The following is a 24462-nucleotide window of genomic DNA, read 5'->3' as shown; positions in this document are numbered from 1 at the left end:
CACTGTGGACTCACGCCAAGTCAGTTCTTTCAACTAGAACAAATGAACAAATGCAATAAACTCTGTCAGCCAGCCAGCCAGCCAGCCAGCCAGCCAGCCAGCCCTGGTTCTCCATCTCTCAATTCCACCAAGCCAAGGTGCCTTTGAGACCGAATGTATTAGGCAGGATAATCAACCCAGTCTGCCAACATATAAGGCTTTGTTCCGGACATATAGGCTACTGTATGAGGACACAGAATTAGGGATTTTGGAAGAATGTGATAATATTTTGATTGGCATGGCATCCATCCCTGGTGTTCTGGGTCTGTCTAATTATAATAGCTGAACAATTTCTTCTTCAAAAGTATACACGCTGTCACCTCCCAGCTAGAAGGTCCTGGGTTCGATTCCAGCCGGGGCCTTTCTGTGTGGAGTTTGCATGTTCTCCCCGTGTCTCCTAGGGTAGATACCCTCACAAAAACATGCAGTGATCCTGGTTTCTATACTGCCTCCCCCTGGCCGAGCAGAAACCAGGATTACAGGTTAGGCAATTGACTCTGGGTGAAAAAAATGGGTTACAAAATCGTGGGATAAAAATTATAAAGAAAGTATTCACACTGTCCTCATCTACAGAGATTTTAAAGCTTCAAATATTGCATAATTTCTGCCTTCACAGTTGACCTATACACATTACTGCATTATAGGAGCGGTTTTTATTTATATAGAATAATAAAAAGACAAGAAACTAAGGTCAGAGATGGGGAAGGACATGCAACATGCAACATAGGACATGCAACATAGGTCTCCAATCAGAATAAAATGTGGGACATGGCAGTTTGGTGGTCCGGGCAGCTACCGGCTGGCGTGCCCCGGATGTGTTTATTCTAGGAATAATAATTCCATGATCAGATTAGTATGTGTGAAACCACAGCTGATTAGGGCACACTGTGTGTGTGTGTGTGTGTGTGTGTGTGTGTGTGTGTGTGTGTGTGTGTGTGTGTGTGTGTGTGTGTGTGTGTGTGTGTGTGTGTGTTTGTGTCCTAGTTTATGTACTCTAAATTAATTCCCTATGCTTTATCCTCTAAAAACATAAGTGACCTACTTCACAGATTAATACAGTTTTTCCACAGTCACAGTTTTAGGGTCCTTTATCCCTTTGAATGGCCGAGAGAGAGAGAGAGAGAGAGAGAGAGAGAGAGTTTGTGTGTGTGTGTACAGTATGTGCATGTGTGCGTATCGGTGGGTGTGTATGCTCACAAGTTTCAAAACACTATGGTCAATAGAGACTGAGTGGGCCTCTCGTGTGGCGTGGTGGTATAAGTGCCTGCCTGCCACCACAGAGTCTTGAGTCTTGCATCCGACTTTGTCAAGCGTCTATCTATACGAACACAATTGGCCTGTGGTCGAGGGAGGGAAGCCGGGCGGGAAGAGTGATATTTGTCACTGCACGTACTGTACTCCTACGGCCTGGAACGACACCTGTCAGCAGGTAGTGCATGGGAGTTCTAAATGCCTAAATTGTACATTTGTACATTTGTACAATTGTAAATTGTAAAATTGTATTTGTTTTTAACTTATTAACAATTTTGTGTATGAGGACCACAGCGGAAATAAGTCTCACGACTTGCGTGTGTTATCCTCGAATTTTTGTATGTATTTATTTACTGCTTTTCAAATAAATCAAATCAAATCAAAAATTGGAGGAGTAACACGAAGGCTCTACGTCCTCCCGGTGGGACAACACACAGACGTGCGTTGGCATAATGACTAAATTTGGGAGAAAAGGGATACATAGGAAAAAAAGGATAGAAACATTTAGAGAGCTTAAAAAACAACGTCTTTAGGGCAGTCATTCAGATTGCGAGTGTGGACCGTGGACTATAGGTTTAACTGTGCACAGAGGGAAAAGTACTGTGGTCAAAGCAGTCATCATCCAGTCGGTTGCATTCATGTGTCCCTTCAGAATAATAATGCTGCTCTCCATTCCTAATTGAACTCAATTTCCACTTCGTGTTTCTTCCACCTCTTTCCATATTTCAGTTTTCCTTTCTCATTTGTTCCCCTTGTTTTCTTTTACTCTTTCAATTAATCCTCTCTCTATCTCTCTGTCACACATGTTTTCCAGATGAGAGAGGACACCGTGAGTCATCAAAGCACACTACCTTGCCCCGGGACCCCGCAGCGTCCTCCAAAGTGAATCCAGGCACCGTGGACACAGACTGGGCTGAGGAGGGCGATGCTTTGTCTCATCCCGCAGCCAACAGTGGAGCTGATGCTTTTCTGGGAGCTGGAACCCGAGTTTGGCCCGAGGGCAAAGTTCTGGCGGAGGCCCGAACAGCAGTTTGGGCCGAAACCGGAGCGGGAGTCCGAGGTGGAGCTGGGGGCAAAGTGTTGGCTCAGAGTGGGTTTGTAAGCGGAAGCGGGGCTTGGGCCGAAGTAGGGGCCAACTGGAGGCCGGTGGTCACAGAGGGGGTTGACCTGCCAAACATGTCTAGGGACCCAGCAGCCTGGTTCAGGCAACTGGGACCCCAGGGGCTCCTGGGGCAGCGAGAGACCCACAGAGAACAGGCTGCCTTCTCCTCAGTCCTCACAATGCTGGCCAAGGCAGAGCCATCAGAACTACCGGCACTGCAGGCCGCGAGGAAGCCATTAGGGCTGCTGTCTAAAGCTGCCTGGACCAAAATATCCTCTTCGTCATTGACTAAGTCATCCTCGGCCTCTGCCCCGTCCAAAGGCTCGTCTTCACCCTCCTCCCCTTCGTCGCCCTCCTCCTCTTCCTCGGCCATCAGCAGAGACAATCAGATAACGGGATCAGACACCGTCTCTCTGGTTGCTGCTGGTAACAACAACGCTTCCAGCTCCAACACCAGCTCCAGCTTAGGTACTGTATGTGCTACACCATTTAGAGATGTTTCAGTGCGCAGTGACCGTAGTGAGTTTGTTGAAATGAATTATGTTCCAAATATTACTGTTAAATGTATCTCTTTGAATTAGTTGTAGCTATCAAAGCTGTCCCTACTATCCAGTCACCATCATCATCATCCTTATCATCATCATGGGCATCATCATCATCATCATCATCATCATCATCATCATCGTCGTTGTTTTCTTCATCATCGTCATTGTCATCATCATTCTTACCATCATTCTCACCATCATCATCATCATCATTAACATCACCACCCCCATTTCTTCATCATTGTTGCTATCATGTCATGTACTTTACTGTAAGTTTTGTGCATGCAGTTTTACGTACATCCCAAACAATTTGTTCTCTTATTGTGTCTCACATAGGGCAACTTTAGCCTGGGTACCAGCCTGTTCGCTCCGTTCCGCGATTTGTTTTTGTCTCTCCGCATCACAGTCTGGAAAGCCTCGTATCTCCAAGGGGAGGTGGAACATAGACAGCGAGTGGAATCCAACCGTGGCTTCTTATTGGTCTGTGGTGCGGGGCCGGACAAATACACCAGTGTGTATTGGCTGGCTGATGACGTAGCGACTCTAACCCTACTACGATTCGTTGGAACAACATCCAATCAGCAACAACGTCGCCTACGTCACAACTGACGTTCGGAAATACTAGTAATAGTCAACTGAATCATTTCCAGACTGTGATGCGGAGAGACAAACAAATCGCGGAATGGAGCGAACAGGCTGGTACCCAGGCTAGGGCAACTTGACCTTGGCTTTGTTAGCTGAACTTATTGACGTCATCTCTTGTTGACTAGATATTTGAGGCAAGATGTGAGAACAACAAGATATTATGTGTCATACAGTACCATCTCCCAGTTGTTCATAAATGGATCACCCCACATATGATATTAAGGAAAACAAGATATTCTGTGTCCTAGCATCTCCCTTGTTAAAACATAATACATCGATCTCTCCACATATTGTCACTGTCGGGTGGAAACCTTGTCCAACTGCTACAAAACCGTTACTTTAGTTTTTTGTTCTTCCCAGTCTCTCTTCAAGCCCCCAAAAAACAATTAATTAACTCTAAGCCTTGCCTTTAGTTTCAGTGATTTTCTGAATGGGCGTGTCTGAACCGTACTCTTTTGAAATCGGCCCCATTCTATGTCACAGGGGGCTCATTTCCATAGTACCGCCCCTCCACTTCAGTTTCCTGGCAACTGAAGAGAAGGGGGCGGTACTTTTAGAGTGGATTCTATTGAAACTATGGTGTAATGTGGTGCTAAAATTGGAACAATACAGGGAAGATTAGCATGGTGCCATGCTAGAATTGGAACGATACAGAGAAGATTAGCATGGTGCCATGGTACCATGATAATCTTCTCTGTATCGCCCAAAGACAGCGCCCCGTTGCCAACAAAGGGCATTTTGGTATTGCATCTGAAACGGAGTGGAATTAGAGACAGACAGAACATGAAATCTCAATATTTGTGGTTGTATTATGGACCAATATTTATATAAAATATATTTTTTAAAAGCATGGTGTGGCCCATTTAATAGAGCATAGCAGTAGGCATGGTTTTCTGGTGCCACCAAAACAATCAACCATTCATTTTTCCCATAGAGATTTACTAAAGTATTTATATCAATTATTCTAAGCCTAGAATCAAGCCATCCAGGATGCAGATGAATCTTGACCATAAAACCTTTGATTCTGTGAAGAATTTTTCAATACATGATATATTATATTTTACCCTTTGTTTAGTGTTTTTTTTTTAAAGGTTGTATGCCCATGATTCACTAGGATCCTGGATGGCTTGATTCTTGGCTTAAAATCAATGTTTTTGTAAATCTCTATTTCACTATTTTTGAGCGGTCATAGAATGGTATAGGAAGTATAAAATTGAACGAATTTCTTGAGAAAAAACTAAAAAGAGGAAATATAACATAACGTCGTTGTCGGGTGGAAATCTTGTATTTCCAAGACTGTTCGTTTTGTATTTATCATTTTAAAAATTAACTAAACTAGTGAAAATAGCAGATCTACAAGCACACAACGCCTCGCACCGCGAGGCGTTGTGTGCTTGTAGATTGGCTGTTTTCACTACTTTTGTGCGACAGCCTTGTATGATGAAGCAGGGCTTTACTTGGTGAAAAAAACATACAAACTTGAAACTTGGAGATACGAGGTTTCTGCCCGACAGTGACGATATGATACAGTATACAATACAATATGTATGAACTGATCTCCCTACAGAGGAGGAGTCAGTGAGCAGCCTGCCAGCCTGGGACCTGCCCACCGTCCCTGCTGCTCTTCTGACCACCCAAGGCGACCACGACATCACGCTTCCCGGCAACATCACCAGCCCCTTCTCCACGCAGTGGAACACCACTGCGCCCGCGCGCGCCAGAGACGCCTCTCGCCCGACGCCCACGCCCCCGGCGGCCACTGCCACGCCCCCTCCTCTGCCTCCCGTCACCACGTCCACAGTGCACAGTCCAGGTGGGCCGGTCACAGTTAATACCAGGAAAAAGTATTTTTTACTTAAAGCTATACTCTGTTACTTTTCTAATATAACTAATCTTAAAATTGTCCTAACTATTAAATCGCTAAAGTTTTAGAACACCCACTCCGTTAATTTCAGCCCCTAAAGCCTTCTGTAAATATGTTTTCTATGATCCTGGCCGGGGACCGGATTTCGCGGCAAAATTACGTCATCTGCATCTTTCCGTATACGTTGTATATACGTTGGCCAATCACAGCGCGGATCATACACTACCGGCCAATCACAGCGCGTCTTGCCGTCTCTTCAGGAAGTAGCTTGCCTCAGCAACAATGTTAAGCTGGTGTTGGAGTCTTGCCTGTGACTCCCCAACGCCTGGTCGCACAGGAATGTGAAACCCCTCTAAAGATGCGTATCGGCGAGGTGAAGGCGGTCGCGGTGTTGCGACCCCGGGCGAAAAACGTCAGAAAAAAGCAATACTGCTACTGACCAGTAGTTGAGCAACTTCCAGAGTATAGCTTTAAGTAAAACTCTGTCAAAATACTGCAACATAGAAATACTCTGTTATAAGTAAAAGTCTGGAATTCAAAATGTGCTTGAGTAAAAGTACGAAAGTATTGGCATCAAAGTACCAAAAGTAAATGTACAACATGTTTGAAAATAGCAGATCTACAAGCTCACAACGCGTCGTGTCGTGTCGTGAGCTTGTAGATCTGCTATTTTCAAATAGCCTAGGTATGAATGTTTATGTTATTTGTCATACAGTATCTGCCCTGTGCAATTTGTGATTATGAAGTCTGTAAAAACTTCAATTCATATGTTCCAATGTCCAATGCCAAAAACACAATTCAAACGTTTATGATTATCGTGTGACAATTAATCGTCGACTTGAAATGTGTTATTGTGACAGCCCTAACTCCGGGTTCAGCCGCCGAGACGACAGAGCGCACACCGCCTGGCTCCGCCGCGTCGTCGTCACACGTGCACACCGCCGGCCAGGACACTGTGACCAGCGACAGCCTTGATCAGATGACACCTGTGACAACCACCACGCCCTCAACCACCACGGCGAACGTGAGCTCAGCTGCTCAGCCGACGACACAGGCGGAGACCGCTAGGAGCGCTGTAACGACACCGACGAACACCTCGACCATAGCAAATGCTACCGCAGCTACTAATTCCACACAACAAGCTACAAGCCTCAATGCAACGGTGGCGGCTGCAAGTCAGCCTAGCATCACCACTGACACTGAACCTGATACTATTACTACTACTATTGCTACTACTACCACTGCTGCCACTACTACTTCTACAACCACCACTACTACTGTAGCACCTACAACTGTTCCTACGACAACCACAACTGTTCCTACCACCACCACAACTGTTCCTACCACCACCACAACTGTTCCTACCACCACTACTACTACACCTGCAACTACTACCACCGCTGCACCAGTGATCCCGACCACTTTGATAGTGCCGGTCCCAACCACGTTACCTCCGACCACTACAACGCAGCCTCCGTCCAGCACGAGTGCAGAGGAGAGCGCCGCCGTACCCTGCAACATCACCGAGAAGTACTGGGTCAGAACAGGTACTGATAATATTTGGAATTTATTTGGACACTTGTATAAAAAATATATTTAGTATCATTTAAAACTTGAAATACGTTATTTTCAGTCAGTTCTAACCAAAATGTCTATTATCGCAAAGTTTTCCTTGCAACATAATCGCTAAAATATGCTATAAAGGTATATACGGTGCTGTAGGTAAAATTATGAATATAATGTTGGGGGGGTTGGCGAAAGGGCCTTTCTGTGTGGAGTTTGCATGTTCTCCCCGTGTCTCATAGGGTAGATACCCTCACAAAAACATGCAGTAATCCTGGTCTCTATAATACCTCCCCATGCCCCTGGCCAGTCGGGGCGCCTGATGGAGGGGAAAGAAACTGGTTGGAATAACGTGTTCCTTCCATGCGCTACGTCCAGACCGGGGAGGTGAAAAGAAGCAACTTGGACTACTCATGCACTGAAGGAAGCATGAGGTCAGTCCGTTGTCTCCCCAGGCACGGCAGAGGGAGAGCAGAAACCAGGATTACAGGTTAGGTAATTGGCACTGGGTGAAAAAATGGGTTACAAAATCATGGGATGAAAAAAAAGAAGAAAAAAAAGAACAGGCACTGGGAGATTTTGATTGCCAGTCTCTAATTATACTCTAATTAAGTGCTCAGAGGCCATATATAGCCCAGGGGGAGCTGTGTGTGCCTGCGTCAAGCTTATATCATATCTTCATTTTATCCTCCAGTTCTTTCCATCCAGCTGCGTAGAAACCGACTGGACCTGATCCTGAAACAGAACCTTGTTAAAGGTCTGAGCCATGCCTTGCAGAGAGCACTTAATGACAGCAATGCCCACGCACAGGTCAGTCGTTCTCCTAAGCCCTGCGGTGCTGTTCTTATTGAGTAACCAAACACCATGCTTTTCCTTCAGGTGGGTCGTCTAGATCAGTGGTTCTCAACCTGTGTGTCGGGATTATTTTGGGGGGTCCCCAGATGATTAACCTAATGCGCAACATTGTTTTCTCACTCAACAGTAAACAAACCAACATAAAGTTTAAGTGTATAGAGGGTATCTGCACATTTCTAAAGTGAAAATGTTATACCTCTTAAATGACAAATTAAACATTGGACAAATTGTCAAATATTAGAGGCAGAAATTGTTAAAATAGCAGATCTACATGTAGATCGGCTATTTTCACAATAGAACCGTGTTATACAAAATGTAATGCCTCAACTCTTAGTGCTCGTCAGGGTGGGGGTCCCCATTTAAAATATGATTATTTTGGGGGTTGCGGCCTAAAAGGTTGAGAACCACTGGTCTAGATGTCTAGATTGGAGTTTTAAAAACAAAACAAACTGAGTTAGTGAGCATGTCCTGATTAATAGTCTCTCTGCACAAAAGTTGTACACAGGAAACTGTCATCTGTTTGTCATTTTCGTTCATGGAAATATATTTTAAAACGTATTTAAAATGTTATTTTGGAATTTCGATTTCAGCTCAAGGGCTTTTATGAATTTGGTTGGTAACAGATCACGAAAAACATATTTAAAAGCGTATTTCAAATGTTATTTGGGGAATTTCCAAATGCGGCTCAAGGTGTGAACTGTGGTTGCGGCTCAACTGTGGTTGGTAACAGATCTATGCCTTCTTGATGCATAAATGTCAGGGATAACACTGAAGACCAGCTTTCAACAACTTCCACAATGTTACCACCACACTGGTATTTATTCAAAGAACCATCTCTTTCCTATGAGTTCTCTTCAATATTCATCCAATCTCCCCTCGCTCCCTCGTTTACCTCCTAACTAAAGTTTGAATAACACTTGACCCTGAATAGAAATGACCTGTTGAATAGTTTATCACATAGTGTGCATGCGCGGCACACGCACACGAGCTCGTGCGCGCACACACGCACGCACGCACGCACGCACGCGCACACACACACACACACACACGTGCATAAAATAATGGCTATTAAACAAGATACATAGAGAATAGATTCTATTTTTTATTGCTCTTGTAGAGTCAGGAGAAGACCTCATTGTACTGCTCTCACTTGTTTGACTTCCTTTACGGTATTTGCCCTTGTTTGTCCTCATGGAGACTTTTCCTTCTTCTCGCTTACTCCCACTCGCCTCTCTCTCTCTCTCTCTCTCTCTCTCTCTCTCTCTCTCTCTCTCTCTCTCTCTCTCTCTCTCTCTCTCTCTGTCTCCCTACAGATGCAGGCACGCTGACACACACACACACACACACGCACGCACGCACGCACGAACGAACGCACGCGAGCACACACACACACACGCACACACACCTCTCAGCCTCCGTAACTTTACCTGTCAAGTGATGCTCTGTTTCTCCCTCTCTAACTGGCTATCTGTTGGCTGCCTCGGAGTGTCTATCGATTTCCTGCCAGCCTGTCTGTCTCTTTTGAACGTTTGTGCGTGCCCCTTGTGCCAGCCTGCCTCTCTATCTCGCCCCCTGCCTTTCTTGTGCCATCCTACCTCTCTATCTCTCTCTTCCCTGTCTCTCCTCGTCATGTCTGTCTGCTGCGTTCTTTTTTTTCTTCTTCTATTTTTATCTGTTTGTTTTTTTTAGCCACTTGAATCCTAGCAACGATTGGCAACAGCCAATCTACAGGCTCACAATGCATCGCAATGCAACACATTGTGAAATTGTAGGTTTTTATCTTAAAATGAGGTGAGCTGGTTTCTGTTCATCCTGGTTCAATTTATTCATGAGAAAACGGCTACTGAGATCTACTTACGGACTTGGCGCTAAACTGTCCACATAACTACTATAAAGGTGGAACACACACCGGCTGCGGATCGGCTGCACACCCCGCCCTCCGCAGCCGGTGTGTGTCCCCCTTATTGCGACCGTAAGGTCGCTCGCAGTTTAGTATCAAAACCTCCACCGGCCGTCCGTCACGTCCGTCACGTCCGTCACGTCACACGTCACACCTTTGCCCTGCTCATATCTCCGCATCAGTATGACATCACACTGCTGACATCAGTATGACATCTGATGTCAGCAGTGTGATGTGTACACAAACCTTTGTGTACGTTGCTGTGGCAACAGTCTGTTGTTGCTGGTCTGTTTGTATGACATCACGCCACATCATCGGCTGAGGACTGTGTGCTCATATCTCCGCATCAGTATGATATCACACTGCTGACATCAGTATGACATCACACCGTACACAAATGACCCTTATATAAGACCGGCATTATCTACCGACAGCTGCTATAAGCCAACCCTGGCGATAAGGTCTGAGTCGAAGAAATGCTTCTTTCCTGGCAAGAATTGCCCCTTTATACTGTAGGGCTCGTTTGTGTATTGTATGACATCACGCCACATCATCGGCTGAGGACTGTGTGATGTCATCATATCTCCATATATGGAGACATAAGTTGCTCATGCCCAAATATGGGCTGGTGAGGTCAGACTTAGTGTGATGCGTAGGTTATCTCCATATATGGAGATTCAACTTCAATGAGTAACCATGGCAAACTGTCAACTGCCCGTATGTCTTGGTAATTGGTAAAACAAACTTTTGGCCTATTTGTGGAGATAAGCGACCAACGGTCGCTTATCTCCCGATTAGGGAGTCTTACTGGTGTAAGATACTGTAACTATAACAATAGATACTGTCAGTGTTTCTGTCGTTAAATAAATAGCTCTGAAAGTGATCCCAAGGATATCGTTCATCAATGCTGTTGTTGTTATAGTTGTGGTGTGGACTCTGCTATCCACTTGAGTTTTTTTCTTTTTTTTTCAAACAATACAGAAGTTACTATGAAAACCTCCACCGGCTGTCTGTCAGTCAGTCCCTCTGTCCCTCCGTCTGTCCGTCACATCACGTCACACTTTGGTCCTACTCTTATCTCCGGCACCGTTGCCCCTATGCATGCCAAATTTTGCACACACACTCCTTGGCTGGCAAACCACAACCTCCGCCCCTGATTTCTCACATGCCCCTCTTCTAGCGCCACCTTGAGGTTGCTATGGGACATGTAGACTGACGGTCGCTTATCTCCCGATTAGGGAGTCTCACTGGTCTTTATAGTTATCATTATTGGTGTGGACAACCCTTAAAACAAAAAATACTTGGCTGCTATAAGTAGTTCCTGAATAATAAGCTCATTTTGTTGAATTTCTGTTGGCAAGGATGAGGACATAATGAGGTAATGTGATCAAAGCAATGAGAGGAATGACTGATTGATTGAATTGATTGAAGACTTTATTAGAAGTTTGCATAGGAAAAGGTACAGTTTCATGACGGTACAGTTCACTGGTACAAGGTCTACTAAAAGGAGATCCATGAAAAGACTAAGCTTATTTCCACTGGAAACCATTGAAGTATCTCATATAACATTGAATGACAGACAAATAGAACACAGTACTATGCAGTAGATATGTAAAGAAAAACAAAAAAGAAAACAGTAAGTCTAATCAAACAGTGTATACAAAGAAGGGGCAGGGGAGGGTAGGGTTGGGCTAGGTTAGTTTTTTTACCAGTTGCGAACGGCTGCTGCCTGTAAGTGATTTTTCAGGGCAATTTTAAAGGATGCTAGTGATCCACAATCCTTTATGACCTTCGGTAAGGCTTTCCACATTTTGGAAAGCCTTATGACAGCTATAGAGGAGCTTATAACATTCAGCTGGGAGAGGAGAGGAGGGAGGAGGGGAGGAGGGGGGAGGAGGGGAGAGGAGAGCATAGCAACAAGAGCAACAGCTGTTCTAAGAGTGCGTCTGAAGCTAGCCTAGCTCTCTCTCTCTCTCATGGCAGAGGGTAGCGGCGAGTGGGCGACGCACGGCTCCAGAAATGCAAGCCTTTGACGCACAGCAATTGTTTATCTGAATCTTTCACAACATGTTTAGTCAGATTCATGGGTGTAACACTGAATTTCGCCCCTCAAGGCAGATTGGGAAAAGAACAGATTATAAATATTCATAGGCTCTATGATCCATTTGTATTCAGAATGTGCAGGGACCGTAATTGCTCATATTCTAGAGAGAACTGCAATGCTTTAAATCTCATTTGATCTTCAATGCGTCGTCCTCAGTTTCATACTGTAGATTCGTACAGTGGACATCACAGACAATCTACCCTGTGTCTTTTTGCCTTTATCTAATCTCTCTATCTGTCTCTCTTCCTCCCCCTCTCCTCCCCCCTCCATGCACGTGCACATATATACATCAAAGGGGGCTTGAGCCCATGCCCTTTTATCCATCTGTAAAAACTGCCCTCTCCAGACCATGAATGCAGCTTTTACTATGGTGAAAGAAATGCAAATGCCCTCTTTCCATATGCCATTCCCGAAGGCAGCATTCAAGAGAATTGCCTTGTCCAAACTCTCCTGAACTTGAATGCAGCATCTCATGTTGAAAGAATTGCCCTCTCTGTGTAGGAATCCATACCGTTAGGCTACATCGCCAGTATTGGACTTGATTATGCTTAGTTCGGTATCACTCACCGAAAATAGCCGACCTCCAAGCTCACAACACGTCGCAGCGCGACGTGTTGTGAGCTTGGAGGTCTGCTATTTTCGATATTTCCACCAAAAAGGCCCTTTTAGAAATGTCAGCCCCTGTCTCTCTAACATTCTCTGCACGTCCCTGCCCCTCTCTCTCTCTGTCTTATAGGTGGAACGAGACGAATGCAGTCCCTATAACGTGACGCTGGGATACTATGTGGCAAGTGGTAAAACGGTGTACATCTCCTCCGTCGTGGTGGAGGCCCTTAACGTTTATGGCTTTGACAAGCTGCTGGCAGACATCAGGCAGCACACGCCGTTGGTAAGAGCTGTGCTGGTTCCCGTGGCAACCTGGATGCCCGTCCCAAGCGTGCATCTGCAGCTCAAGACAGGTGATGAGACATCTGGGGTCAACGTCCTTATAGCCATTCTCTTGTACTGCAGTGGTTCTCAACGTAATCAGTAGGGCTGTCACAATTATTACATAATCGTCTAATCGCAAATATTTGACATAATCGCAAATATTTGACATAATCGCAAATATTTTGTCATAATCGTCATAATCGTGAATGTTGAAAAATGTTCATACATTTACAAACATTTTCAGAAATAGTGGAAATAGCAGATCTACAAGCTCACAACGCGTCGCGATGCGACGCGTTGTGAGCTTGTGGATCTGCTATTTCCACTATCAATGTTATTTTTTAAGTAGAAAGTTGTCAAATATGTCAGTAATTTCTTTGTATATTTAGGTTATGTGTCATATCTACCATGTGCAACTTCAAAGCCTAAAGCCAAACAGAAATGTAATTATCAACGACAAAAACCCACAATTAAATCGTTAATCGCAATTATCTGAGTGACAATTAATCGTCATATAAAATGTCATATCGTGACAGCCCTAGTAATCAGGCTGTGACCCTCCCCCCCAAAATCATATTTGAGTTGAGGCATTACATTTAGTTTGACTCGGTTCGGTTCCACATATGAATATTGGGAAAATAGCCAATCAAAATGTTTTGCCTCTGTCTTATATTAATTTGAAAATTTGGCCAATGTTTGAGCAGTTTTTATTGTTTGTCGATTACTTTTGATGCAGTAATGGATTTTTCTAATTTAATTTCGTTATTTTTTTCTTTCTTTTAGGTATTAAAAAGGTTTTAAAAGTCCTTAAATTCTCACTTTACTGTCATCTGAAGGCTCCCAAAAAATCATGTGGGGACCCGACCCACAGGTTGAGAACCACTGTTCTATTGTATTGTATGCTATTATTTTTAATATCTGTTTCCAATCCAGTCAGATTAAATCAATCGGTGCTATAACAGAAGGTCACTGTGAGAGAGCAAGGTTGGAGAACGGAACAGCACAGAGATTACAGTGTAGGATCAAATGACATAATTCAAAATGGAGGGGGAGTGAGAACGCAGAAAAAAGAAGAGCAGGCTATGGCTTGAGGCTGTTTTATGTTCATTTTATACATGGATTCCGGATGACGTGGACAGTCAGTTGTCTTACGAGTATAACACAGCCTTAAGGGCACAGAGTGACAGAGAGGGTGAGACAGAAAGGGATGCAAAGTGACCTTGAGAATATAACATATTAGGACAGATAGAGCTGACAGAGGCATGAGGGAAAATGGAAGAGCACATAACAATCCTCCTAATCTCATCACCTCTCCTTACTCAGCAATCACACCAAGTAGCCCAAACTAACTCCTGAGACTGCAGAGCAAGGTAAAGCTAAATGCAGCCTATTTATTACCCAAGGAAGTTATTTAGAATCAGATTTCAGCACATGTGCTCACACATAATGATTAAAAAATACTCTGCAAAATGTTGATACTAAAATAGTAAAGATTTGAACTTGATCATTCACTAGCAAGGGATTTTATTCTAACAAAACATAAGCCTTGAAAGGGGTCATGACATCAAAAAAAATAAAAAATAAAAAATGTTGTGGCTTTTTTCATGTTTCCTGACCTCAATTACACCCCAAACATTCAACATCCAGTTTTTTCTGTAATGTCTAGTTTTTTGAATAATTAGGTTAATTTGCCTCTGGACGTACGCATCATCATCCAGGGGAGGAGGTGGTTGTAGGTGAGGGTGAACGCAACAACTGAACTGGTAAATGGTGCATTGGAACGATACAAACACGAATCCAACATAGACTGATGACAGGCTGTCAAACACGTCTATGAGTCTTATGAAATCTGTATTAGTGAATTAAAGTTTTCCTTAGTCTGTTGCTTACTTTCATTTCCACTCTGTTTTCCCCCCCAGTGTTGAGGTTCGTTGGTCCCACAGACCACATCTACTCCTGCAGCTTTGCCCAGATGTTGGAGCAGAGGCTGGAGAATGCCTTTGAGGAAGCCCAGGACAAAGTATTGGAAACCTATAACAGATTGGCTGTTGAGGTACGGCATGTGTTCATCATTATCTCTTTTAGGTTAGCGACTGACTTTGGTCTGCAATGACTCCTGTGTTCCTGAAATATACCATAGGCCTGTTTCTGTGTATTGTGTTGACCAGTCTCTGTTCAAAGGTTCTGGACAGGTACCGCAAAATAGAGTCAAGAGTAAAGGTGTCCTAAAAAAAAAAAACAACCGCTGAAGACAACGCTGTAGTGCTTAAGCACATGAATTCTAGCATCCATATTCTCTGCATTTCATAATAAGCAAACGTTTGGCAATTAGACAATAGTCGAATTGCCTTGATTTCATATTCAACCTGTAGGCCTAATATATCACATTGTGTTAACCTGCTGCTGCAGCCCAGAGGATATTTTAACAGGCTTAAAAACACATCTTGCACAGGAAAAGAGACAAAGAGACTTGTAAATAAACGGAAAGCCTAAGGATAGGCTTACATTGTTGCATTTTGTCATTTTTTTAATATGCTTTTTCTGTACCTTCTTTTGATCGTTGTCTCTCGACAAAATAAATCTTCGATGTTTAATAAAGCATTTATTCACGTGCTGCTTGAGCAGTGCTGTCAGTCCAGTGTCTCCCAGATCTCTCTTACGTTCGGCAACACAACCAACAGAACATAGTGCCGATAGTGCCGATAGTGCAGTCCAGTTTGCATATACACTTCTAGCCAGTTACTGTACAAGTCTCCTTCAAACTCTGCAGTCAATTTTCAATTCAAAGGAGCTTTATTGGCATCCCAAAGCAAGTGTCACAAATAAAATAAAAACAGTTGAAAATGGGGAACATATACAGTTGGAGGGGGTACATCATTGTATAAACAGAAGCTATGTCGCATTGTGACATTTTATATATGTACAAACAAAATACATATTTCGAACAAATAGCAGCATTATTTCTTCTCAAAATGCATTTAAAGGCAGCAGCTCTGTTTGTATGTGCAGTGGGTCTAGATGTCAATCCATGGTTTGTAGTCCTTAGGGTGGTTGTGTTTCTAGCCTTCTTTTGTCACAACAGTTCACAAATCTTGCTGCTGTGTTCGCACATTGTTGTATTTCTCCCAGTAGGTATGGGAGTTTTTCATCATTGGTCATGTTTTCAAACTCACTTTGGGTGTGTGTAATCTATGGGATGAATGTGTCTCTGATGTCTTGGTATAGTGGGCAGGTGGTTAGAAAGTGTAACTCAGTTTCCACCACATTCAGTCATGAAACAGTAGGCGATGCCAACACACAAGACAAAGCCTCCAGACTGAAATGCAAACTCGTCAAACTTCATTTGACGAGTTCATACAGTGTATTCTACGCATGCAAAAATAAATATTTTTCCAGCGACACCTTGGTCACACCAACAGTTGTTTCGAAGAAGTGTTGGTATTATTACTTAAGTCTATAAAGATCACTTTGTAAGGTCCTGTAATTTCTGGGCAATTGCAAGTTAAAAGCATGCAAATCTCATTACATTTTCCAAGTCTAAAGTATGTTGAGGTCCACTACTACATTTTAGTCAGTTCGGACCCCTGTGGAGTCTGGTCTGTGTACGTATGCTGAGTTGGCCTTTGGATGGGTCCAAGTGTTTGCTTCCATACAGCATGTCTACCCTTAGTATAACCCTAGCTAGTATAGTATAACCCTTCCCCTTAGTGCTCCTTCCCTTACACATTCACAACCCCAAAGCATTGTCATCACAAGCCCCAGACAGTGTGCATGCACTCTACTGAGTGTACATGTACATCTCAGCGTTTGTAGCTGAATTATTAAGGGGGTCTTTATACCAGTTCGCTTGTAAACGCTGCCGGTCTCGTTTTTGATTTATTACCCAAAAAACGTCGCGTTTACACCTGGTTGTTGGTTCGTTTTTCTGCGTTTAAACGACAAGTTGACAACGCATGAATCAAGCAAAATGTGTCATGTTCCCACTCCAGCCTACATAGGCCTATACTGTGTATTTACCCTTCAACTATAAAATATAGGCTATATTGTTTTTAATGAGACATGCTTTGTAATTAGGCTATGCTCCCAAATCCATATTATTATCGTCTGTTCGCATATTCAATGAGTCCCGCAAAAGGAGGTTTTTTAGCGAGGTGAAGTGAAACACCAACAAAAGTCACCTTTTGTTGGTGTTTCACAAGATGAAGGTCGGAACATTTATAGCCTATGGAGCATATTTCTGGACATTATCTACAGGGATGGGCAATGTAAAGTGAGTTCTGTCTTCTATCTGCAACACAGAAGTATAACGCCATGCGAGGCAGCGAACGAACGGAGTAGTTTACAGAGGCACATATGGGTATGGTAGTCTACCATACCTTGATTACAAGGGGAAATAATAAAATGTACCTATTAAAATAAATTCATCATGCCTGTTGCTAAGTATTGGCAACATGACTGTCTTGCAGCGTGCCTTCACACGTGCAAGACCAGACAACAGTCATGTTGCCATACCTTAGCTCTTACTGAACTGACGCACTGGTGCACTGGGATGCGGAATTTGTTTAATTTCGCTGTTTTAATATTTAAATGGTATGATGATGATGAAAGCAACATGCGTGCCTTAAGAGGAGGCTGGACGCACTGAGAGAAAAAGCGAAATAGCCGATCTGCAAGCTCATAATGGACATGATTTCTTTGCCTAGAGGAGAGGGAGCGAGGATATAAGTTTTTGTGATTATGATGTGGAGTCGTGGTCTCTGACTGACTGGACAGTTAGGTCTAACAGTGGACTGACACTGGACTGTTTATTCTGTCTGTCTGTCTGTCTGTCTGTCTGTCTGTCTGTCAGCAAGACTACTCACTCATTAGTCCGCTCGCTGCTTCTGTGATGAGATGCGGTCGCGGTGCGTGAAGAATTAATCCAGTATTTGTTGGTGAGAAGTTGAAAAGGGGGAACGCAAAATAGTCATTAATCATTAGTTTGCTTAGAATTGAATACCAATCCATAGCCTAATGGTTTAATTTAACTTTGCGGAGAGGAGAGCTGTTGCAGCTCCGTCAGGCTAGGCTTCCAGGTGCGACTCGTAATTATTGATCATCATCTGACCTACTTCTGCTGGCAGTTGTAATTGATTATTTTGTCTATAAACCAATAAATGTTTTATAGCCAATAGGCTATAGACATTTTTAAAAGGCTTTCATAAACTCCTGACATTTTTCAAATGAGGTTTGGGCTAATAGATCACTATGTGTTCAGTTTAGGCTATTTTCTGGGTTTTAATTAGGCCTACAACAACACAAATAATAATAATAATATTTTCGGTTAGTCTGACAGACTGTGACACTGTTATGCAGCATGCAGGGGAGGGGAGCAGGGGAGGGGGTGCTATGACATCATCGCATTTTCACTCGCGGCCGATTTCCTATATTACATCGGTGCGAAAACGATGCGAAACCACAGAAATGCACTTTCAGAGCCGAATTCCGAAAAGTATCGGATTGGGTCATAAAAACGCGTCTCCGTGTGTCAAAATGGCCGAATCAATAGTAAAAACTATCGTCTACTAAAAAATCGACCTCATGTAAAGACCACCTAAAACTGGTCTGATCCCACAAGAAAAAAACACAATGAAGTACTATACAGGGAATATAGGTTTCATTTCTAATTCACCACTATAAATAGAATAAATTAAGGCACCTTGTATAGCAGGCGAACTCTGTAATTTGACTTTCATTTTACTGCAAAATAAAAAATAACTTGAAGAAGTGCTCTTCCGAGCACAGGTCTCCACCAACCACACGTTCTGGTGGTGCTATAATAGGCCAATGTAAAAAGGGTGGCATGTGTTCTTCACCAATCTTAGGCCTTTTATGGTGCCACCATGAGGCTGATTAGAACATTTTGTAGTGTAATTAAAATCCAAATGTGCTGCATTATTGATGGCAAAAGGCAAACATTAGGCAGTGTTTGTGGCCATGAATGCTAAAGGAGGGCTTAGGTGTAGATAGAATTATAGCGACGTATTGCTTCAGTTACCATGTTATGATTAATACCATGCTAAAACGGTCTGTTTCAGGGGACATCAAGCCTCCCCATGTAATGCCTTAATATCCCAGTGTGTTATGCTATGTTTGTCATCTCTTTCAGTTTTCCCATCATTTCTCATCTGTCTCTCTCTTCCTCTCTCCATCTCTTTATCCGCAACCCCCCTCTCTGTCTGACTGTTGAGGTGGTCCCATGACGGCAGGATATACATGCATATACCATCATAATCATAAACTAGGTCTCAGCAGGCCCAACAGACAGATATAGGGGTCATCCATAATTCATCCTCTGAAATATTTATGCTCATGGAAGAAATGTGATTGGGATTCCTCATATCTCATGCTACCCATTCTATTATGGTGACTCAGACACATTATTTTGTGGCGCAGCAATGTGCCTTATTATAGACTTAAAAGGCTTTGTTCATTGAACTTGTCACACGGTACGTTATCTGGAATACCATTTAATGCCTCAATTTAGGGAGATTTAGGGAGGGAATCTTTTTTTAAGCGTGTACAAGGCCATCGCACAAAAGTGCGAGGCATTGTGTGCTTGTAGATCGGCTGTTTTCACTAGTTTAAAACATTTGAAAAATGATAAATACAAAACAAACGGTTTTGGACATACAAGTTTTCCACCCGACAAGGACGATATGCAAGTCTACCTCTGTGTGTGTGTGTGTGTGTGTGTGTGTGTGTGTGTGCGTGTGTGTGTGCGCGCGCGTGTGTGTGTGTGTGTGTGTGTGTGTGTGTGTGTTCTCAGATCCAGAGTGTGTCCCAGGAGCCTTACTCTCCGTCAGTATCTGTGGTGTACGTGGTGCGAAACCAGGATGCGATTCTCAACGGAACCATCTCTAGTGGCCTCCTCAACCAGCTGACTGCAGAGCTGGTGGGATACTTCCTCTTCTACCCGCCCCTCCTCATCGCTGAGCGTAAGTAACTCCCGCAATGCATTTCCCACATGCTGACTTATTTGTTTCTTCTTTGAAGGAGGATATACATAGGCTATCTTTTATTACAGAGTTCAATTTATTGAGAGTTATGGTGAGACTAGGTTGAGAACGGATAGAGCATTTTGTCAGAGTTGGTTGGTTCAAGGTTCAAGGTTGTACTTTATTGTTTCGTCTTTTGTACAGGTACATAAGAGTAAAACTTATTTTTGTTCGGCTTCCTTTCAGACAATGCAGTGGTATATATAAAATAACAGCAGAACAACAAAAAACAACACATCTAAAGATAAAATAATTGCGACCGTTAGGTCGCAAGTTACTATAAAACGCTCCACCGGCTGTCTGTCCGTCCGTCCGCCTGTCACATGACGTCACACTTTTGCCTCACACATTTGCCCCTCTCTCATCTCTGCCACTGTTGGTACCTATCGATGCCAAACTTTGCACACACACCCCTTGGTTGGCAAATCACAACACAAGTTGTTTATTTTGTTTTGAGGGATTGTACAGTTTAAACACATCCTATCCTCTTCCTCTCTCTAGCCCACAGTGTACAGTACATACTGTACTGTACACTGCAAAATCTTAAGTTTTAAAGCAATTTCTGAGTTTGCCCCTGTGAGTGTATGAATTGACTCATAACGGTCCATTTTAAAGCTATACTGTGTAAGTTGCTCAACTGGTGGTCTGTAGCAGTATAGCAAACCGCGGTCGCGTTTGCTTTTTTCGTCCGTTTTTCGCTCGCGGACCGGGCCGTCAGACCACCGCGTCCGCCTCGCCTCGCCGAGACGCTTTCAATGAGGTCTCCCGTGTCCTTCTACGAGCAGCGGTTGGAGAGTTACATGCTAGACTCCTCCAGTGTAAACACTGCAGTGTACTTCCTGAAGGCGTGTTTCCTAAACCCACCAGAGAGCCCGGCAGTGTATGTTCTGCGCTGTGATACAACTTTTTACATGGTACAACTTTAAATAAACATTCAGGATGTTGTACCGTACAATACTGTACATGTGCTCGAGCTCCTCAGAGGAGGTCACTGACAGCATCATTAATCGTTAAGTTCAAATAACTAATGATATGAGTGAATTAACGAGCGTGAGGACTGCATGATTTGCATAATTTGCAGATGATGCATATTTCATAAGATAAGCCAAAAAGTACTCAAATTTGCTTAAAGAACCTAAATCTTGTCCTAGCAATTTCCAATAATGTGTGTTATTTCCATAATACCATTACTGGAGTTTGTACAATGGTGACAACAAAGGTCTTTAGAAATTACCTTATTTTTCTTTTTTATTGAGAGCACAAAATGTTTGGCCTCTCTCCTGATTCCCCCCCCCCCCCCCCCCCCCCCCCCCCGCTGCTCTGGGTGCCAGCTGAGCCGAGTTGGCTAACAAGAACAAGCTCAAGGGACTGATCTGTCCTAGTGTGTGTTCTGTTTGCTGTTCTCTTCAGTTTGGTTGATTTTGAAGTCCTTTTGGGTCCTACTTTAAGACCACATTCTCATAACATAATTAGGTTTAGTCGTGTGAATGGGAGGGGTGAAGTTGCCACATTCTTGCATATTTAATTGAGACGTTTGCGCTCACACTGCACTTTGTCATCCGAAACAAGGAATCGCTTAGAACACGTGTGTCCACGGGACACACATGTATGTATGTATCCAAGCCGCGTAATAATGACTCCGCCATCTCCCTGTGTTTATTAATTCTTCAAGTTCAACTCACCAGGTAACCGCAGGACCCCCGCAAAATTGCGGCGCAGGCGTTAGCCTATTTATCTGTGGTCGGAAACGGGCGATCAAAAATTAAACCAGCGGCGGCCGGCCGGACTCGCAAAATCCTGCAATAAACCAAACATAGATCTGGTTTTATACTTTAGCAAGATATGAATGTATATGAAGAGGAAAACGTCAACTTCAACGTCTCTCTCTCCTCTATCCCTGCCTCTCCTCTCGCCCTCCCTCCCTCTCTGCTCCCTCTCTCTCTCCTCGCTCCACGCGCAACCTCGCGTCACCAGGCTTTCTCCGCGCGTAAATCGTCTCCATTTGGCACATAGAGCGTATTATATATAACTATGGATTTGACCCGCACATGGCTCTATACAGTATACCACAATGTTTCATTGCCTGTATTTGAGGCGGATGCATTCACACCAACAGTGAACCGTATGCTGTAGCGAATCGAAAACACAGTTTTTTGGGGGATTTGCATTCGTTTCTTTGATTCGCAAAAGAATATGGATGCGTCTTACAAACAGAAATTCAAGACTTGTGCCCAATACCAAGACAAATTGGGTCCATGACTGAGATCAGAGGATACGGCCTTGAGACTACAACACGATGCGCATTTTCCGACAATACGCTACAGGATTATTTTTAATATCTATGTTGAATGTCACCTAAGTTTGAGCATCCGATCCAGAAAGAGTGAGGGTTTTAGACTATGCTGACTACTTAAACAGTTTTACTTGTTATGGAGCACACAGGCTTAGCCACACAGTATGCTTTGTTGCTGATTATTCTGTCTGAAGTTAAGCTGAATAAGTTCCAACTTGTAGGAATTATTCTACTTTAACATTGAAGTGCAATAACTAACATGGTGATATTAATCTATCTGAGGTTCTGATGTGATTAACACCTCTACGCCTTTGTTTTTCTTTGTTTGTTTTTTGTTTGTTCATGATAGATAGATACTGTAGATATAAAATCGGTGCCATATACTTTGAGGGCATTTTATCTGTGTTTTTAACTTTTAACTATTTTACCCGCTTGTTTTACCATGGGTGTTCTAATAAGTCAAATGTATGTGTAAGATTATAGATTATAAAGGTCCATTGTTCTTTTCCTTACTAATAGCTCCAGGGTTACCCCGGTTTCTTAAAAGAATAATTAAGGGGTGTACACTACCACTAGGCGACTGGACTGTGTCGACTACATCTCGACATCCCTGGTTTAATTTCAGCTGTAGACCTGTGCACGTCCCCCTTTTCTCAACCCCCATGCAGTTCCCTGTCTGTCTACAACACTATCTAAAGCAAAAATGCCAAAGAATATTTATTTAAAAGAAGCACGGCTCCTTGGCACACGATACGCTCTGCTTCACACCACCACCACTCCCCAATCTCCCTCCCCCCCGAGGCCAAGGATAGAGAGGACCAGTGCATACAGATGATATTAAATCTGAAAAGCATTTTCTTTCAACGTAGCACAATATTTTCTTTCTCAATAGCTTCTATAGACACGGTTCTGCCTGATAACACAATAATTGTACTTTAAAAGTCATTGTACCCGTTAAGGCATTTTAATAGAACCATTAGGCTCTTTAAAAGATGCTTTGCTGGAGGAATTGAGGGGGAGGGGGGGGGGGGTACTTGCTGAAGAGATTCAGTTTCAAAATCAATATAGTGACCTTTCAACCATCTTGAATAGTTTATTGTGATGCTAGTGTAATTTATAGGCCATATTTGTTATCGTTATTTATCCTGTATTTTATACCTTGTCGTATAACAATATACTGTAAAACAGTATGTTATAATTCAAGTAATATTTGATACACCCTCAAAAGATAAATCTAAATCTAGCATATTGTTTGCCAAACAGATGCTCAGCCGAAAAATGGCATTATATTAGCCCTTTGTGTTCACAGCACACCACAGGAACGCATGAATCCTATTTCTGCCACTGAACAAAAATGGAATGGCCTGAATTGTGGCAGAAATTGAATTCAAGACTTCTATTCATTTTAATTGGATAGTTTTTAGGCAGCAGCTGTGGTTCTGGAGACTATGTTAGAGGAATATGTACTGTGTGTTCTATGCAGCATGGATTGTTGAGACGGGTTGAGAACACAGCAGGGCAAGGCAGGATTCATGACATATGTTTGACCTGTTTCACAAAGGGAGAAATCAGTATACTGTGTTGTGTAACATAAAGAAGGCTTCCAGAGTGTTTTGCTGCCTCCAGGATAGATCTGACATCAAGCTGATCTGTGTACACATATTTTACATGGTGAACACGGTGAACAGCAAGACAGCAAAGCGCAACGGTTTGCTGCTTCTTCTTTCCTGCTATAAACAGTACAGTCGGTTATATACTTTTTGGGATTGGCCCTTGAGTTAAACTGGTCTAGTATCCTTTACATCAGGGGTCTTCAACAGGGGGTCTGGGACCCCTAGGGGGTCCTCAGAATTACTGCAGTGGGGCCGCCAAATCCTTGTGTGAAAGATAATTATTTTAAATGAACAATTGAACCCTCGCATCCCTATATTCTGAGGTGAAATTCAGCCAAAAATAGCAGATCTACAAGCTCTCAACGCCTCGCAGCACGAGGCGTTGAGAGCTTGTAGATCAGCTATTTTCGGCATATAGCTTTGGTGTATAGGTAAAAAGGAGCAGAACAAGTACAGAGTAAAAGGTCAAGTTTACTAAGTATTGACGATTTATGATTTTAAGTGGTTAAGTGTAAAACAAGTCTATGAATCGATGAAATCGAGGAGAATCTCCATCACACATTTATACAATATGTAGAGTGGGTCCCTGGCCCATGCTTTATCTCTCTCTCTGCTAAGGGGTCCTTGGCCTGAAAACGTTGAACACCCCTGCTATACATTTTTGCTTTAGATATACAAATACACCCCCAGCCAGGGACCCCCAATCCAAGCGTTGATGCTG

At 43.2% G+C, this 24462-nt stretch overlaps 1 protein-coding gene across 1 annotated transcript in view; it reads left to right on the top strand.

The window, feature by feature from the left end:
* The window catches only part of LOC308294503 (UPF0606 protein KIAA1549L-like), a gene marked incomplete at both ends in the record, with an annotated part of 143320 nt that overhangs the window by 57883 nt on the left and 60975 nt on the right, over nucleotides 1–24462 (top strand). The window contains 7 exons of the mRNA XM_080737237.1: nucleotides 2105–2860; nucleotides 5150–5395; nucleotides 6325–6993; nucleotides 7704–7819; nucleotides 12605–12827; nucleotides 14718–14851; nucleotides 19607–19775. Of these exons, the coding sequence (XP_080593363.1) occupies nucleotides 2105–2860; nucleotides 5150–5395; nucleotides 6325–6993; nucleotides 7704–7819; nucleotides 12605–12827; nucleotides 14718–14851; nucleotides 19607–19775 (2313 nt within the window). The remainder of the gene's footprint in view (nucleotides 1–2104; nucleotides 2861–5149; nucleotides 5396–6324; nucleotides 6994–7703; nucleotides 7820–12604; nucleotides 12828–14717; nucleotides 14852–19606; nucleotides 19776–24462) is intronic.

Source organism: Nannobrachium achirus (assembly GCF_963921795.1).
Source record: "Nannobrachium achirus genome assembly, chromosome: 11".
Lineage (NCBI taxonomy): Eukaryota > Metazoa > Chordata > Actinopteri > Myctophiformes > Myctophidae > Nannobrachium > Nannobrachium achirus.
The sequence above is the reverse complement of the archived record's forward strand: the minus strand, read 5'-3'. Positions and strand labels throughout refer to the sequence as shown.